Here is a 20173-nt window from a genome sequence, read left to right on the forward strand (position 1 = left end):
TCTATAATGTGCTCCTCAAAATCAACAATAGATCAGAGATTCAAGGTGGGTCGATCCCAGCGAGAAGAGGCTACTAGCATCTTGTGTTTCCATCGACCCTAGGTCAAGATAAAACGATCCCCTGACTCTCCCCCCATTGCCCCTCTGCCTCCACCCCCGCATAGACTCCCTAGCCTTAGCTATAGATCTTTCTTGTTGAGATCGATTGCCTCCCCACTAGTCTCATCGCCCTCATTGACGACCGGGGTGCATATCTACCATGTCGTCACCCTCGCCACCAACAAAAGATACCTATCTCATCACCATCCCCAACTACATAACAGAGCCTCGACTTTCGTAATCAAGATTGTGTGTGAAGTTGGACATGGTGAGGCACATGAGCCTTCCACTTGATCTCTAATCTCTTGCCATTATAAGTCTCCATAACAACACTCATGTTCACTCCATTCCTATCTTGTCTTTGTGTGCTCCATGGGCCACGATGTTGGAAGTGCTCATCGGCTTGAGCGGTGTCGACATTGGTTTTGTTGGGTACCCGATTGTGGTGGACGTAGGACAAGAATTCATGGGGGCCAAGAAGATTGCATGACAAAATCAAGCAAGAACCATAAAAAACTAGTGTTGCATAGAATTCAAGTTTTGTATAAATACACAATACAAGTTCAAATAAAAATATATATGAACAAAAGAAGCAAACATACTACTAATTTTTTGCTGACCGAATCGAAGTCATGCACACCTTATCGAATGTCAATCTCCTCGAAGGGTGGGGCACCAAGAAAGGGTAGGATCAAGTGACATCTTCGACTGAGAGTTAGGGCCCACTAGTTCACCAAGCTCACCGACCACCGGGGATGGGTTGCATCATCGCGATGAGCGAGATCGGGCCTACTGAAAGGGAAATTGGGTCACACATTTTCCTAAATGATTTTGGTGGTTGAATTGCCCAACACAAACAATTGGACTAACTAGTTTGCTCTAGATTATAAGTTATACAGGTGCCAAAGGTTCAACACAAACCAATAAAAAGGTCCAAGTTAGGGTTCAAAAAGAAAGGAGCAAAAGAAACCGAAGGCTGTCCTGGTCTGGCGCACCGGATTGTCCGTTGTGCCACCAGACAGTGTCCGGTGCACCAGGGTGGATCAACTCGAACTCGCTACCTTCGGGTTTCTGGAAAGCCACTCGGCTATAATTCACTGGACTGTTCGGTGTGGCACCGGACTGTCCGGTGTGCCAGCGGAGCAACGGCTACAGCGCAACGGTCGACTCCAACGGAAACCTGAAAAGCGCTACAATGCGCGGACAGTTCGCGCAGAGTCAGAGCAGGCACCAGAAGGCGCACCGGACAGTGAACAGTGACTGTCCGGTGCACCACCGGACTGTCCGGTGGCCCATGCTGTCAGAGCTCCAACGGTTGAACCCTAACTGTTGGGTGACGTGGCTGGCGCAGCAGACAGTATCCGGTGGCGCACCGGACTGTCCGGTGCGCCCATCGACAGCAGCCCAACCCCAACGGTTGGTTTGGTGGTTGGGGCTATAAATACCCCCAACCACCACCACTTCAAGGCATCCAAGTTTTCAGTCATTACATTCAATACAAGAGCTCTAGGCTTCACTCCAAGACACAAAACAAAAGATCAAATCCTCTCCAAGTCCCAATCTCATTCTAAAGACTTAGTGGCTTGTGAGAGGGAGACATTTGTGTTCATTTGAGCTCTTGTCGCTTGGATCGCTTTTCTTCTTCCTCTATTCTTGTTCTCAAGCAACTTGTAATCAAGCAAGAGACACCAAGTTGTGGTGGTCCTTGTAGGGGTCTAAGTGACCCGGTTTGATTAAGGAGAAAAGCTCACTTGGTCTAGGTGACCGTTTGAGAGAGGGAAAGGGTTGAAAGAGACCCGGTCTTTGTGACCACCTCAACGGGGAGTAGGTTTGCAAGAACCGAACCTTGGTAAAACAAATCACCGTGTCATCCGCTTTATTTCCTTGTGATTTGTTTTCGCCCTCTCTTTCGGACTTGGTTTTTATTCAAACGCTAACCCCGGCTTGTAGTTGTGCTTAAATTTTGTAAATTTCAGATTCTCTCTATTCACCCCCTCTAGGCGACTTTCAATTGGTATCGAAGCCCGATACTTCATTAGAGTCTAACCGCTCGAAGTGATGTCGGGAGATCACGCCAAGAGGGAGATTGGGACCGGCGGCGATAAGTCTGCAAGCTCGGGGAGAACACACTCGAGGGAGTCCGGCCACAAGCACAAGGAGGAATCCTCTTCCTCCATGAAGACACAATGGAGAGGTGACAAGAAGAAGAAGATGAAGAAAGTGGTCTACTACGAGACCGATTCTTCATCACCCTCCACCTCCGGCTCCGAATCGGCATCCGCCACTTCTAAGAGCCATGAGCGTAAGAAGTATAGTAAGATGCCCCTCCGCTATCCTCGCATTTCCAAACATACTCCATTACTTTCCGTCCCATTAGGCAAACCACCGGTTTTTGACGGTGAAGATTATTCTATATGGAGTGATAAAATGAGGCATCACCTAACCTCACTCCACAAAAGCATATGGGATATTGTTGAGTATGGAGCGCAGGTACCGAAGGAAGGGGACAAGGACTATGATTTGGAGGAGGTCGACCAAATCTTGCACTTCAACTCCCAAGCCACCACTATACTCCTCTCCTCTCTAAGTCGAGAGGAGTATAATAAGGTGCAAGGGTTGAAGAGTGCCAAAGAGATTTGGGACGTACTCAAGACCGCGCACGAAGGAGACAAGGTGACAAAGATCACCAAGCGGGAGACGATCGAGGGAGAGCTCGGTCGATTCATGCTCAACCAAGGGGAGGAGCCACAAGCCATGTACAACCGGCTCAAGACCTTGGTGAATCAAGTGTGCAACCTCGGGAGCACGAAATGGGATGACCATGAAATGGTCATGGTTATTCTAAGACCACTCGTTTTTCTTAATCCTACACAAGTTCAATTAATTCGTGGTGATCCTAGATATAAGCTAATGTCTCCCGAGGAGGTTATAGGAAAGTTTGTGAGCTTTGAGTTGATGATCAAAGGCTCCAAACAAATCATCGAGCGAGGCACCACCTCCACACCCGAGGTGCAACCCGTCGCATTCAAAGCGACGGAGGAAAAGAAAGAAGAGTCTACGTCAAGTAGGCTCCCCATCGACGCCTCCAAGCTCGACAATGAGGAGATGGCGCTCATCATCAAGAGTTTCCGCCAAATCCTCAAGCAAAGGAGGGGGAAGGGTTACAAGCCCCACTCCAAGAAAGTTTGCTACAAGTGTGGTAAGCCCGGTCATTTTATTGCAAAATGTCCTATGTCAAGTGATAGTGACAAGGGCGACGACAAGAAGGGAATGAGGAAGGAAAAGAAGAAGTACTACAAGAAGAAGCGCGGTGATGTCCACGTATGTCGGGAGTGGGACTCCGATGAGAGCTCCACCGACTCCTCCTCCGACGAGGACGCCGTCAACATCGCCGTCAACAAGGGTCTCCTCTTCCCCAACGTCGGCCACAAGTGCCTCATGGCAAAGGACGTCAAAAAGAAGGTAAAATCTAGAGGCTCAACTAAATATGCAACATCTAGTGATGAGGATAACTCTAGTGATGATGAAGATAATTTGCTTGCTCTTTTTGCCAACCTAAACATGCAACAAAAGGAAAAATTAAATGAATTGATAGGTGCTATTCATGAGAAGGATGAACTCTTAGATAGCCAAGAGGACTTCCTTATTAAGGAAAATAAAAAGCATGTTAAAGTTAAAAATGCTTATGCTCAGGAAGTAGAAAAATGTGAAAAATTAACTAGTGAGCTTAGCATTTGCCATGACACTATCTCTAACCTTAGAATTGAAAATGCCAAGTTAATTGCTAATGTTGAGAAATTAAATGTTTGTGATGATTCTCTTGTCAACCTTAAAAATGATAATGCTAGTTTAATTGCTAAGATTGATAAGTTGAATGAATCACTTTCTAGCCTTAAGATTGAGAATGATAAATTAATAACTAAGGCTAAAGATTTAAATGTTTGCAATATTTCTATTTCCAATCTTGGAAATGAGAATGCCATGTTACATGCTAAGATTGATGAATTAAATGCTTGCAAACCCTCTACATCTAGTGTTGATCATGTTACTATTTGTACTAGATGTAGAGACATTAATGTTGATGCTATCCATGATCACCTAGCTTTAATTAAACAATAAAATGATCACATAGCTCAACTTAGTGCTAAAATTTATGAGCATGAGATAGAAAATAAAAAATTTAAATTTGCTAGAAGCATGCTCTATAGTGGGAGACGCCCTAGCATTAAGGATGGCATTGGCTTCCAACAGGAAGGCAATGTTGAACTTAATGCCCCTAAGAAATTGTCTAACTTTGTTAAGGGCGAAGCTCCCATGGTTCAGGATAACGAGGGCTATATTTTATATCCTGCTGGTTATCCCAGACATAAGATTAGGAGAATTCATTCTAGGAAGTCTCACTCTGGCTCTCATCATGCTTTTATGTATAAGAGTGAGGCATCTAGTTCTAGGCAATCCACTTATGTTAAATTGTCTAAAAGGAAAACTCCTACTGCATCAAATGAGCCTATTGTTTCATTTAAGACTTTTGATGCTTCATATGTTTTAACTAACAAATCAGGCAAATTAGTTGCCAAATATGTTGGGGGCAAACACAAGGGTTCAAAGACTTGTGTTTGGGTACCCAAGGTGCTTGTTTCTAATGTGAAAGGACCCAAGACCGTTTGGGTACCTAAGAACAAGGCCTAAACTTGTTTTGTAGGTTTATGCATCCGGGGGCTCAAGTTGGATAATTGATAGCGGGTGCACAAACCATATGACTGGGGAGAAAAGGATGTTCTCCTCCTATGAGAAAAACCAAGATCCCTAAAGGACTATCACATTCGGGGATGGAAATCAAGGCTTGGTCAAAGGACTTGGTAAAATTGCTATATCACCTGACCATTCTATTTCCAATGTTTTTCTTGTAGATTCATTAGATTACAATTTGCTTTCTGTTTCTCAATTATGCAATATGGGCTACAACTGTCTATTTACTGATGTAGGTGTTACTGTCTTTAGAAGAAGTGATGATTCAATAGCATTTAAGGGAGTGTTAGAGGGTCAGCTATACTTAGTTGATTTCAAAAGAGCTGAACTCGACACTTGCTTGATTGCTAAGACTAATATGGGTTGGCTCTGGCATCGCCGACTAGCCCATGTTGGGATGAAAAATCTTCACAAGCTTCTAAAGGGAGAACACATTTTAGGACTAACGAATGTTCATTTTGAGAAAGACAGGGTTTGTAGCGCATGCCAGGCAGGAAAGCAAGTTGGTACCCACCATCCACACAAGAACATCATGACAACGGACAGGCCACTTGAGCTACTTCACATGGATCTATTCGGCTCGATAGCTTACATAAGCATGCGGGAGTAAGTACTGCCTGGTAATTATGGATGACTATTCTCGCTTCACTTGGGTGTTCTTTTTGCAGGATAAATCTCAAACCCAAGAGACCTTAAAGGGATTCTTGAGACGGGCTCAAAATGAGTTCGGATTAAGGATCAAAAAGATTAGAAGCGACAATGGAATGGAGTTCAAGAACTCTCAAATAGAAGGCTTTCTTGAGGACGACGGCATCAAGCATGAGTTCTCTTCTCCCTACACACCACAACAAAATGGTGTAGTGGAGAGGAAGAATAGAACTCTACTTGACATGGCAAGGACCATGCTTGATGAGTACAAGACTTCGGACCGATTTTGGGCGGAAGCAATCAACACCGCTCGCTACGCCATCAACCGACTCTACCTTCACCGAATCCTCAAGAAGACATCTTATGAACTCCTAACCGGTAAAAAGCCCAATGTTTCATATTTTAGAGTCTTTGGTAGCAAATGTTTTATTCTTGTTAAAAGAGGTAGAAAATCAAAATTTGCTCCTAAGGCTATAGAAGACTTTTTACTAGGATATGATTCAAACACAAGGGCATATAGAGTCTTTAACAAGTCCACTGGACTAGTTGAAGTTTCTTGTGACATTGTGTTTGATGAGACTAATGGCTTCCAAGTGGAGCAAGTTGATCTTGATGAATTAGATGATGAAGAGGCTCCGTGCGTCGCGCTAAGGAACATGTCCATTGGGAATGTGTGTCCTAAGGAATCCGAAGAGCCTCTACAAGCACAAGATCAACCATCATCTTCCATTCAAGCATCTCCACCAACTCAAGATGAGGAATAGGCTCAAGATGATGAAGAAGAAGAACAAGAAGATGAGCCACCTCAAGAGGAGGACAATGATCAAGGGGGAGATGACAATGATCAAGACAAGGAAGATGAATAGGGTCAAAGACCGCCACACCCAAGAGTCCACCAGGCGATTCAAAGAGATCACCCCGTGAACACCATCCTCGGCGATATTCATAAGGGGGTAACCACTCGATCTCGAGTCGCTCATTTTTGTGAACATTACTCTTTTGTCTCCTCTATTGAGCCATACAGGGTAGAGGATGCACTAAGAGATTTGGATTGGGTGTTGGCAATGCAAGAAGAGCTCAACAACTTCACGAGGAATGAGGTATGGCATTTGGTTCCACATCCTAATCAAAATGTTGTAGGAACCAAGTGGGTATTCCGCAACAAGCAAGATGAGCATGGTGTGGTGACAAGGAACAAAGCCCGACTTGTGGACAAGGGATATTCACAAGTCGAAGGTTTGGATTTTGGTGAAACCTATGCACCCGTAGCTAGGCTTAAGTCAATTCGCATATTACTTGCCTATGCTACTTACCGTGGATTTAAGCTTTATCAAATGGACGTGAAAAGTGCCTTCCTTAATGGACCAATCAAGGAAGAGGTCTATGTTGAGCAACCTCCCGGCTTTGAAGATAGTGAGTACCCTAACTATGTTTATAAGCTCTCAAAGGCGCTTTATGGGCTTAATCAAGCCCCAAGAACATGATATGAATGCCTTTGAGACTTTCTTATCGCTAATGGCTTCAAAGTCGGCAAAGCCGATCATACTCTCTTTACTAAAACCATTGCAAATGATTTTTTGTATGCCAAATTTATGTTGATGATATCATATTTGGGTCTACTAACAAATCTACTTGTGAAGAGTTTAGTAGGATTATGATTCAAAAATTTGAGATATCTATGATGGGGGAGTTGAAGTATTTTCTAGGATTTCAAGTTAAGCAACTCCAAGAGGGCACCTTCATCAGCCAAATGAAGTACATACAAGACATACTTACCAAGTTTAGAATGAAGGATGCCAAACCCATCAAGACACCCATGGGAACCAATGGGCATCTCGACCTCGAACGGGAGGTAAATCCGTAGATCAAAAGGTATATCGGTCGATGATAGGATCTCTACTCTATTTATGTGCATCTCGACCAGATATTATGCTTTCCGTATGCATGTGTGCAAGGTTCCAAGCCGATCCTAAGGAAGTTTACCTTAGGGCCGTGAAAAGAATCTTGAGATATTTAGTTTATACTCCTAAGTTTGGCCTTTGGTACCCCAAGGGATCCTCTTTTGATTTATTAGAATATTCAGATGCTGATTGGGCAGGGTGCAAAATTGATAGGAAGAGCACATCAGGGACTTGTCAATTTCTAGGGAGATCCCTGGTGTCTTGGGCTTCAAAGAAACAAAATTTAGTAGCTCTTTCTACCGTCGAAGCCGAGTATATTGCCGCAGGCCATTGTTGCGCGCAATTACTTTGGATGAGGCAAACCCTTAGGGACTATGGCTACAAATTTAGCAAAGTCCCTCTCCTATGTGATAATGAGAGTGCAATCCGCATGGCGGATAATCCCGTTGAACACAGCCGCACTAAGCACATAGCCATTCGGTATCACTTTTTGAGGGATCACCAACAAAGGGGGGATATCGAGATTGCTTATGTTAGCACCAAAGAACAATTAGTCGATATCTTTACCAAGCCTTTAGATGAGAAAACCTTTACCAAACTTAGGAATGAGCTAAACATTCTTGATTCTCAGAATTTTGATTGATACTTTGCACACATAGCTCATTTATATACCTTTGATCATATCTCTTTTGTGTCTATGACTAATGTGTTTTCAAGTGTCTTCTTATGCTTAGTCATAGAATTGAAAGGGAAATGGAGTCTTCGGCGAAGACAAGGCTTCCACTCCACTCTACCGGTATTATTTACCCTTCGTCGTCACTCTGCACCACTCTCCACATTGGTATAATCCTTCACTCATATCTTGTTTGCCAAAGGGGAGAGAATTTAAAAAGGGGCTCATATTTCACTCAAAGTATCCGTTTTTGGCGATTAATGCCAAAGGGGTAGAGAGTATTAGCCCAAAGCAAAAGGACTGCACCACCACACCAATTTCAAAATTTTTCGAAACAAGTTTAAGTTTTTTAAATGTTTTTCAATTGGTATCTTTGAAATTAGCATTCCTCTAAGAAATTCTATCTCAATTGGTAAAACCCTCTTGAACACTAAGAGGAGAATTTCTTTAAGGGGGAGTTTTGTTTAGTCAAAGGAAAAGCATTTGAAACAGGGGGAGAAAATTTCAAAATCTTGAAAATGCTTCTCGAAATCATACTTATATACCTTTAACTATTTGCAAAAAGACTTTGAAAAGAATTTCCAAAAGAATTTGCAAAAACAAAACAAGTGGTGCAAATGTGGTCCAAAATGTTAAAAGAAAAAAAAACAATCCATGCATATCTTATGAAAGTTTAAATTGGTTAAATTCCAAGCATCCTTTGCACTTACCTTATGCAAACTAGTTCAATTCTGCACTTATATATTTGCTTTGGATTATGTTGGCATCAATCACAAAAAAGGGGGAGATTGAAAGGGAAATTGGGTCACACCTTTTCCTAAATGATTTTGGTGGTTGAATTGCCCAACACAAACAATTGGACTAACTAGTTTGCTCTAGATTATAAGTTATACAGGTGTCAAAGGTTCAACACAAACCAATAAAAAGGTCCAAGTTATGGTTCAAAAAGGAAGGAGCAAAAGAAACCGAAGGCTGCCCTGGTCTGGCACACCGGTCTGTCCGGTGTGCCACCGGACAGTGTCTGGTGCACCAGGGTAGATCAACTCGAACTCGCTACCTTCGGGTTTCTGGAAAGCCACTCCGCTATAATTCACTGGACTGTCCGGTGTGCCAGCGGAGCAACGGCTACAGCGCAACGGTCGACTCCAACAGAAACCTGAAAAGCGCTACAGTGCGTGGACAGTTCGCGCAGAGTCAGAGCAGGCGCCAGAAGGCGCACCGGATAATGAACAGTGACTGTCCGGTGCACCACCGGACTGTCCGGTGGCCCAGGCTGTCAGAGCTCCAACGGTCGAACCCTTACGGTTGGGTGACGTGGCTGGCGCACCGGACTGTCCGGTGCGCCCATCGACAGCAGCCCAACCCCAACGGTTGGTTTGGTGGTTGGGGCTATAAATACCCCCAACCACCACCACTTCAAGGCATCCAAGTTTTCAGCCATTGCATTCAATACAAGAGCTCTAGACTTCACTCCAAGACACAAAACAAAAGATCAAATCCTCTCCAAGTCCCAATCTCATTCCAAAGACTTAGTGGCTTGTGAGAGAGAGACATTTGTGTTCATTTGAGTTCTTGTCGCTTGGATCGCTTTTCTTCTTCCTCCATTCTTGTTCTCAAGCAACTTGTAATCAAGCAAGAGACACCAAGTTGTGGTGGTCCTTGTAGGGGTCTAAGTGACCAAGTTTGATTAAGGAGAAAAGCTCACTTGGTCTAGGTGACCGTTTGAGAGAGGGACAGGGTTGAAAGAGACCCGGTCTTTGTGACCACCTCAACGGGGAGTAGGTTTGCAAGAACCAAACCTCGGTAAAACAAATCACTGTGTCATCCGCTTTATTTCCTTGTGATTTGTTTTCGCCCTCTCTTTCGGACTCAGTTTTTACTCAAACGCTAACCTCGGCTTGTAGTTGTGCTTAAAGTTTATAAATTTTAGATTCTCCCTATTCACCCCCCTCTAGGCGACTTTCACCTACTGAGTGGACCGACGTTGTGATGATGACGAGTGAGGCGAGGGCACCAAGAAGGGACGAGATCGGTAGGATCACGCGTTGAGAAGGAGGTGACAGATAGTTGTGAGGACTAGACCAAGTAGGAGGATGGGAGTCAGGAGAACTAGGCCAATCTGATGAGGAGGCCTAAGACATGGATGTTTTAGTCCACCAAAATTTTAACTTTTTCTATATTTAACAGTAAATGAACATGAGGTATAAAAGGTTATAAAAATCGAGAGGGTCCATGGCCCACTTTCCCCCTTTGGGTCCGCCCTTGGTATTCGGACCTCATATCCATTGCCTAGAGTCGAGTCCCATGGAGAGCTGCCACAGTGCATGAAGTGCTCAAACCCGAACAAAGACTTCTCTTGCCCACCGGCGTTGCATATCCCCATCATTGACTTCATACGGGAGGCCAAGGCGACATGCATCCATAGGACGACACACCTATTGGACTAGGAGTACTAGGTGAAGTGCAAGGAGGTCGTTCGATAGATGTGAAATCTAGATAAGTCAAACCCATTCAGTTATTGCAACTAGAGATGGTACTGAGTACCTGTAACCCAAACTCGATAGGTTTCACTATATTGGAGCATGAGCATAGGTCAATTTACTTACCTATGGGTTTATTAGGACCAGTGTCAAGTGTGACGGTATTGATCGCTGGTGTGGTGGCCCAAGCGGTCCGTATTGACCCCTCTGGTCGTAGTGTGAGACGACATGGTCGACCAGTCGGTTAGGCTATGAACTGGTCGATCTAGGCAACATCACTCATGTTGGATACCACGTGATTGGTACTAATCAGCGTGTTGGAGCCACGGTCACTTCCAACCTAGCACAGTCGATACCGATCATCTAATGTCTATGTGGCGGCATGCGATTTGTTCATTCAATTCCAACCGTTTGTACTTGGAAAAAAATCTAAAAAATCCTAAATTCACCCTATAAATAGGGGGTCCTTCCATTCATTCACACATTTCACCTCCAGTTCTCAAGTCTTCTCCTTCATTCACACACTTCCATCTTTGTGTTACTGTTTAGGGTCTTTCGAGCCTCCATTTATACATGGTTCCAAAGTGGAGTCCAAACTATGAAACTTCCACCTCTAATTGTCAAGTCTTCTCCTTCATTGACACACTTCCGTCTTTGTGTTAGTGTTAAGGGTCTTTCGAACCTCCGTTTATATATAGATGCAAGGTGGAGTCCAAACTATGAAACTTCCACCTCTAATTCTCAAGTCTTCTCTTTCATTCACACACTTTCATCTCTATTTAGGGTTTAGGGTCTTCTAAACCTCTGTTTCCATATGGATCCGAGGTAGAGTCCCAACTGCAAAACTTTCATCTCCATCCAAAAACTGGTTTCTATTGTACCACATGGTTCTGCAACTGACATGGTCTATCAACTCTAGGAATTTCATCAAGCATAAGAACACCATGTGGTACAATAGAAACAGATTCTTAGATGCGGCCACGGTCGCCACACTACATAAGAACTTTATAATTTTATTTTTTTAAAAAATGTCAAATTTTACGAATTTTGTTTAATTTATGTAGTTTTATATTTTAACGAGCTATGTATTTTTTAAATGTTTGTTTCGTGTTTTTCATACTTTATTGAATTAAAAATCGCCTTCTCCAAGTCTGTAAAAGAAAAGATGGTGTGGTTGTAGGTTGATAGTAAAGGTTGTGCACGGGAAAGTTAGAGAAGATAAAGGCAGCGCTGGTAGATACAGACTGGTCGACACTGAGGTGGTGACAGATATAGCCTATTAACGATGGAACTTGCCTAATGGGAATAAATTTGTACCCGTTAGGTTTGTGGGTATTGGTGTGTTCTTTTGCAATGTGAACTTATAAACCCGTGGGTAAAATATATCCGACTCAGTTATATTATGTGCCTCTTATATCATGATTTGCTGGTGATATGCTAAGGCTATGAACTTGTGATTTGATATGCTAGTGAACTATATGGAGTTTGAACTTCAACTTACTTGCTAAACTTGGGATGATAGCGAGGTTTGCTTGATGAATAGCTGTTGAACATGGATGGATAGCACTTTGCACTTTTGCAAACAACATGTGGTGTCGATCTGCTTCAACAGATATCGATGATTGGGTCAAAACCACAAACACTATGATTAGGAAACTATAGTCCACTACAAGAAAACGTTGAAGGAGTGTCAGTTAATTAAAGAGTGTCGGGGCCGACACTCTTAATCGAAGTAAAAGTGTGGGTTTTGCTGCACCGACACTCTTATTTTAAGAGTGTCGGGGTCCCGATGAAACCGACGCATTTAATTTAAAAGTGTGGGGTTTTTCCACACCGACACTCTTATGGATGTTACCCTAAATTCCCCAATCCTATTCTACAGCCGCCGTGCGTCTTGCTTTTTACTCACTGTCGCCGTCTCTCCCTAGTATCCCTCTACCGAGCCAGCGGCCCTGCCGAGCTAGGGCGGGCGGCCTCGCCGAGCCAGCGGGCGGCCTCGCAGCCGAGCCAGACGCCGGGCGGCGGGCGGCGGCGGGCGGCCTCGGGCGGGCGGCATCGGGCGGGCGGCTTCGCCCTGCCAACGGGCGGCCTCGCAGCCAAGGCAGACGCCGGGCGGGCGGCCTCACCTAGCGTCGGTCGGGCGGGTGGCCTCACCGAGGCAGCCAGCGGGCAGCGTCGGTCGGGCGGCCGAGCCAGCGGCCTCGCAGCCGGGCGGCCTCGCCAAGCCAAGCGCCGGGCGGCCTCGCCGAGCCGGGCGGCGGGCGGCCTCACCTCGCCAGACGCCGGGCGGCCTCGCCGAGCTCCAAGCTCCAGGCGCGGCGCAGTGCCTCGCCGAGCCAAGCATTCTTCAAATCCACGTGCAGTTCTTTTAAGGTATTTAGTTCACACTGATTTTTAATATTTAGTTCAAATCCACGTGCAGTTCTTGTTAAGGTATTTAGTTCAAATCCGCCGAGCCAAGCATTCTTCAAATTCGCGTGTAGTACTTGTTAACGTTTTGTCCTGTTGTGTTCAACGAATCCTGCATACCCAAAAGCATTATTGTTCAAGTTTCAAGAAAACAAAATATGGGAACTAGGCTGCATACCCAAAAGCATTATTGTTTGGTTGCTTTGCATAAAAACTTCCTGCATGAGCTCAAAAATTATTAAATAAATAAATAATGTATCAATAGACACTAATTATATGTCAAAATTATTTAATAGACACTAATTATATGTTAATAGTCTTAATCTTAAGTACATTATTTTTTTGTTTGAAAAATATATAGCATGAGTGGCTTTTTCGTACCTAAGTGTATATATTTTGTTTCTTTAGCAAGAGACCCTAGGAGTGTTCGTCTTGGTTTGTCGACGGATGGATTCACTCATTACTCCAATAATTCCACTTCTTACTCATGTTGGCTAGTTTTTATGATGCCCTACAATCTCCCTCCTAACAAATGCATGAAAGAAGAGGTCATGTTTCTTGCCCTTATTGTTCCAGGTCCGAAGGATCCTGTAACGAAAATCAATGTATTTATGGAACCGTTGATCGAAGAACTAAAAATGTTGTGGCAGGGGGTTGAGGCATATGATAGTCACCTGAAATGTTGTTTTACTCTATGCGCAGCATATCTATGGTCAATTCATGATCTGCTAGCATATGGCATTTTTTCTGGTTGGTGTGTCCACGGCATACTGCGTTGTCCGATATGTATGGGTGACTCACAAGCATATAGGTTAGAACATGGTAAGAAGGAAACATTTTTTGATGTTCATCGACGCCTCCTTCCCTATAATCATCCTTTTAGAAAGGATACAAAGTCATTTCGAAAAGGCAAGAGGGTTAGAGATGGGCCACCGAAGCGACAAACTGGTGAAAATATCATGAGACAACATTGTGACCTAAAACCGAGCGTAGGAGGTCGGTTTCAAGGGTATGGTAAAGAACACAATTACCGTAGAGTTAATGGAGGAACCAATTTCATCAAATTCAAAACGTCAAAGGTTTGAAGAAACAGTTCTTGAAACACAACAATGGGTTGAACAACTTAATACACGTGTCGCCGAAGAGGACTCTGATGCCAACGATTTTTTATACATAATTCGTAGATGTAATGGCACACTCTTGTTTTTGTTTATTTAATATGCATTACTTTGTGAAAAATTTATACATACTTACTATTTTGTGAATTATTGCAGATGTTCAGGATGGATTCGTCTGGTAGGAGATCCAAATCATGAAGGTCGAGGGGTTCTAGTGGTGCTCCTAACATGTCTGAGGTACTTGTTTTTTTCTTAGTTTAGTTACTGGGGCTAGCTAGCAATCTAAAATTGTTTACATTTCAGGGCACCACAACAAGCAGGAGCAGGCAAGAGCAGTTGCTTGCCTCCCTAGAGCAGATGCGGGGTAGCAGCGGACCCTCCAATACAGAAGGGACTACTTCGCGTGCAGCTGATTTAGTGGCACCTACTATAGCACCTACTGCGGAGGCGGCTGTGGACGCGGAGGCTGAGGAAGCTGCCGCAGAACTGGACGATGGAGAGGAGACTTCGGGAGCAGACGCTTCTACAGAGGAGGCTGCCACACAGGCTGCGCCACGGCGTGCCATCAGGTATTCTTATTGTTGAGTTGAAGTTTTATTGTCAAGTTGAAGTTTTAAGTAAATGATTTTCATTGTTAAATAACAAACTTTCATTTGTAGGTTTCGTCGGTCCCTCACATTGAAGCCTTCTAAACCCTTCGATCAGCGGAGGGTTATTGAACCGAAAGGCACTAGGGCGTGGAAGGAGGTTAGTTGGGACGGGACAGGGCATCGCACACCAATCCTCACAGAGTTGGGGATTTGTTTGCGATTCGCCTACCCGGTGATGGTGACAGAGGGCGGTCAAGAGATAGTTGCTCATTACTGGGCTCATTGGGATCTCAAGCCGTACGGGAACGACGAGACACACACAAGCAAAGTGTGGGATTTGTTTTGGGTAAGTCCCTTGTGTTATTCAAATTGAATTCAGATTTTGCATTTGTAAGTCTCTGGTGATCTTCAAATTTGCAGGGCCAATTTTGCGTGTGTGATCCCTATACCTTGGATGATTCATATGTGCGTGAGGTATTCAATGGCTCAGCAGATAGAGCTGTAAAGGGTATGATGTATTAAGCACGATTGAGGGACGTCACGGTGTACCAAAAGCGTCAGGGGAACTATTGTGACGCGAATATGGCAAAGGAAATTCACGTGACGGCTCAGCAGTACAAAGAGAGTGAGGTGGATTGATTGAGCCACCATTCGGATGCTTGGGCGTGGATGTGCGAGTATTGGGCTTCTGAGGAGTTCTTGGCCATATCTAATAGAAATCGTATGAATCGGTTGAGCAAGCCAGGGGTCCACTTCTTTGGGGCAGATGGACATGTTGGCAAGGCCGCACGTATGGTATGTGTCAAATTGCCTGGTCAATTGTTAATTGCATAGACTTGTCTAGACTTTCTAATCATGTGTTGCAGGCGGCTCGAAATGAAGTGGAGCCTACTTTTCTTCAAGTCTTCGTCGAGGGACACAAGGGTCCCGATCCGAATCATCCGGAAATACTGAATGACAGTAATGCGATAGAGAAACTGGTAAGTATGAAAATCGACTCTAAGATGAACATGATATGCCTTTGTTTTGACTTGGATGATTTTTTCACAGGCTCGCTACATTGACAACGTGAGAGAGAAAAATGGTCCAGACGCGGACTGGCTCACTGGTGAGTTCGATACGGAGGCGGCTTATAAGGCTGGTGGAGGCGTGCCACATGGGAGGTATATGCGCTTGTCACATTGTTACTGTTTAGTGATGTCTTGTCATTTACTACATATATATATATATATGATACTCTTACAGGTTAGCAATCAGTGACGGTGTTGTCCCCCGTCGGAGTTACACTAGACGGTCCAATTTCTCAGCTGGGTCGAATCGACCCCGACGACCATCTGCACGTGAAGGAGAGCTGCTTGAGAAGATGACTCAGATGGAGGAGAGTATGGCGCAATATAAGCAACAAGTGCAGCAATAGATGCAACAAATGCAAAATTGGATGCTACATCAGGTATCAATTTTTTGTTATTTCGTTGTTTCTCAAGTCCGATTAACTGAAAAACTGATGAATAATCTATTTGCAGATGTACGGAGGTGCCGGAACTCAGTTCGGCATGCCGCCTTTTCAACAACCCCCCTATCATCACACATCTGGTGTCTGGACAATCATCGGACCGCTCCACTACAGCGGTGGATGGATCACAGGTACAATCGTCTACTAAACATCATTTGTCTGATAATCATTGGTTGCTTGCTCTCTGTCTTTCTACATGTTTGCTTGTACATGATCTATTTTAAACTTTTGTCATTCGCATGATCTATAGTTACTTTTATTGTTGATCACCGTAACTTCTTAATCATAAACAAGAGTGTGTCTTCTATTTCAGGGTTCTGCAACTTCTGTCCAAGACCAATTGATGCCATCGGGTGTGATAGGAGGGCAAATGATGTCGTGGGCACCTCGCCAGCCAGGCATTTGGCCACCGATGCAAACACAGATGCCACCGCTGATGCCGTGGGGATTTCCTCCTCGCGGGCTGTCACACTCACCAAGATTGCCCTCACACTCACCAGGATCAGTACGTTAAGTTGATATCCTTTGCATCTCTATTTGCTTCATTGTTTAAGCAGTTACTAGAAAACATGCATGTATATGTTGCAGTCTATGTATATGTTTAATTAGTTACTCGGTAAACTAACAAATGTTTGTTTCTTTTAAAGGGTTCGGGCTCACATCATGCTAGTCCGCCTCCGGATCAGAGCACGTTTATGGACTTATTGATGAACACAAGTGGCGGCGGCTCCAATGACCCACCAACGGAATGAATTAATATGGAGGCTTGTGTGGAACTTACTATCATTGTGTTTTGTATGGACTTTAACTTGTTTCAGATGGATTTGAACTTCTTTCTTATGGACTTGAACTTGTATGAATATTGAATATGGTGCTTGTGTTATGTTATGTTGAATATGGTGCTTGTGTTGTGATATATTGAATGTTGTGCTTGTATTGTGCTGTTATGGAGGCTTCCCATCCGGGGAGGGAGAAAAATAAAATTGGGTATTAAAAAAATTTATTCACTAAGAGTGTCGGCCCCCACATTCTTATATGCGCCCAGGTAGGTTCCTGACCGAACAAGCAGTAAGAGTGTCCGCCACGTCACTGGCCGACACTCTTAACATAAGAGTGTCGGTTGCGTGTTGAACTGACACTCTTACCTTAAGAGTGTCGGTCCCCACACTTCTATACGAATAAGAGCGTCCATTTTAGAGTGACGGCTAAGAGTGTCGGTCAACCGACACTCTTATACTAAGAGTGTCGGCTTATTTCAGTAAGAGTGTGGGGTTTTGGCCGACACTCCTTGCCTTTTTTCTTGTAGTGGTCATACATGATGGCTAATATTGTGTTCTACAGACTAAAGATCTCTGCCACTCCCGTAACTTTTGAGATGTACAAAGTCTGCATCCTTCTGACTTTCTCAGCATCCAATGACTAGTGTGGACAGTGACCATGCATTTCTGTAGCCCGCAGCGTGTGGTGTTTAAGTGTAACTGATTCAGTGTAGCGCGTTCTCTTTCGTTGGATGGACACTTTCTGGTCAGTCCAAACTGTAGCCTGCCACCTACTAGTTCGTCCTCACATTCCTGCATGAATCTGAATTGTTCCATGAACTACTAGTTGAGTTCATGGGCTGCCTTGGATTCTGTACAGACTTCACAGAATTTGCTAATTGCTGAACTTTGGGATCTAAATTTCTACACTCTCGATTTTTTAAAGTAAGATAAGATAATTTGTCGCATGAAAACTTACTTTCACTGACATGTTGCCATTGAACTCAGAGCTCACTGTCAATTTATGGATTTCATTCAATTGTCTAAAACTAAATCGAGTTTCAGGGTAAGGTGAGGAAAAAATTGATGCGTAAGGAACGTATGAATTGAAGATCTGCAAACTCATTCAATTGTCGCATGGCTGGCTGATCAGATCAATGCCATAGGAATGTCCACGCCCACGACTCCACGAGGCAACAAGGGTGTGTCCGATGGCAATGACATGTGGTGGGCCAAGTCGACGCGCGGCCAGAACATGCCGCCGGCGTACCATGGATTGGATTCTGGCACACGACCACACGCACAACACAAGGGTTCCAGCCAGGTAATGGCAGTTTTGAACGGACGGTAGGTAGGCGCAGCTGCGACTGGTGTGCATGTTGCATTGTTGGCTCTCAAACGAACGCGTGGTTGCTGCGTGCACGCAATGATGCTGCCATGCATCGTTTGGGCTCGGTTGCCCGGTCGTTTCTACTCGTCAATCCACCAGCCAAATTTGGAGAGCGGCCAGGCGGTTTCGCCGCCGCCGACCCCGGCGAGCCCCCGTCGCAGCCCCCTGTTATTATGTATAACTCAGCTGGCCCGTCTCCTCCACCCACGCCTTCCTTCCGCGGCATCCGATCCATCTTGGGCGGGCGCCGCGCGTCGAGGGCCAGCCAAAGCTTGCCATGGCAGCCGTCCGGTCCGACAGGGTCCACCACCACCACCGCCGCTCCGAGGCGTCGTGCCCGGCAACCTCCGCGGCCGTGGCGGCGGCGAGGGCCGATGACGCCCTGCGCCAGCGCCCGCGGGGGCTCGTGCAGGTCCGGGAGCGGGATCAGGGCCCGCTGTCGACGGGGCACCAGCACCTGCACCACCATCACCACCAGCTGCGGCGGTCGGCGGCGTTCCCACCCCGCCGCCCGGGGCCGGGGCGCCGCCCTCCTCAGCGCTGCGAAAGCGACCTCAACATCAGGGAGCACCGCTCCTGCAGCGAGGTGGCCGGCGGCACCGCGGCGGGCTGCGCCGCTGTGTGCTGCTGCTTCCCCTGCGTCATGGTGGAGGTCGCGGTGCTCGCCACGGTGCGCGCGCCCGCGGCGCTGTGCCGCAAGGCCGCCCGCGTGCGCAAGGGCCGCAGGCGCTCTGCCTCCGCGGGCCAGGCCACGGAGATATACGAGCTCCTCGTGGACGACACCGGCGTCGTCGAGGTGGATGCCGGCGCCGCCAATGCGGTGGCGCTGCCCGTGAAGCCCGCCTTGCAGCTGGAGGAAAAGGGGGAGCTGGAGAAGGAGGTGTGGGCGAGGTTCTACGGCACCGGCTTTTGGAGGAGCCCGTCGCAGCTGGACGACAACGACGACAGGTGATCGGGACAGGCCCGCGAGCGAGCTATCCACAAGCTCCTCCGGCGATGCGTGGGCTTCCTTCGTTTTCCGCGGGAAGAAGAGAGGATCGAGGAAAGGGAAACATGATTGTGTGTTCGATACTACGATTACGAACTTCGTTTTCCCTTCTTTTTTGTTTGTTTGGAAGGGGAAATACTTCTCTTCTATTCTACAACAATGTCACGTACATGCAATGTAATAATAAAAAATGTATGTGATATATTTAACAATGTGATTGATGATTGATAAATGGAAATGGAAAATGCTTGGGCAAGTGTAGTTGAAAAAGTAGCACGACAATCTGGAGCCTTGGATGTGCGCCGCGCACATTTTCTCGATCGATCGAAAGTTTTGTCCATCCATCTTGTTCAGGGGTCTCTAGGTCTGGATGTCAGGTTCATCTATCAGCAGCCTTGGTACAGGCTTTCCCAATTGGGCCTAGGGCCTCATATGTCATATCTACACACACAAATATGAGCCTATATTTTATAGTATCGGTGCTTTAGGGTCTGGTTATATGTGTCATGAGACTAAAGTTTAGTACAAGGACTAAAGTTTAGTCCCCAACCTATTTGCTTCTAGGAACTAAACACAACAGAACACATTAAATGCAATGCAAGAAGATTGAAATACCCCTTGCACCTTCCAACCTGTTTCTAAACCACCATAATTTCCCCGGATGTTTGCTCCCCACGTCTCAGCATTCTTGAAACACCTAACCTCCACAGAACTCATACACAAATTTTTTATTACACAGAGTACATACTACAACACAAGAGTCCACAATTGTTCAAATATTTATAACACATTACGAATATTACATTCTACTAAACAAACCATCACCTATCCAATCACAAAATTGATTCATATCGCGA

General features: G+C 45.3%; 1 protein-coding gene across 1 annotated transcript; it reads left to right on the forward strand.

Annotated features, from left to right (window-relative positions):
• Positions 1–18549: 18549 nt before the first annotated feature.
• LOC100304221 (uncharacterized) lies at positions 18550–19523 on the forward strand. The gene has a single exon (NM_001165670.1). The coding sequence runs from the start codon at positions 18606–18608 to the stop codon at positions 19278–19280; it is 675 nt and encodes a 224-aa protein (NP_001159142.1). The 5' UTR covers positions 18550–18605; the 3' UTR covers positions 19281–19523.
• Positions 19524–20173: the final 650 nt, after the last annotated feature.

Source organism: Zea mays, chromosome 1 (assembly GCF_902167145.1).
Source record: "Zea mays cultivar B73 chromosome 1, Zm-B73-REFERENCE-NAM-5.0, whole genome shotgun sequence".
Lineage (NCBI taxonomy): Eukaryota > Viridiplantae > Streptophyta > Magnoliopsida > Poales > Poaceae > Zea > Zea mays.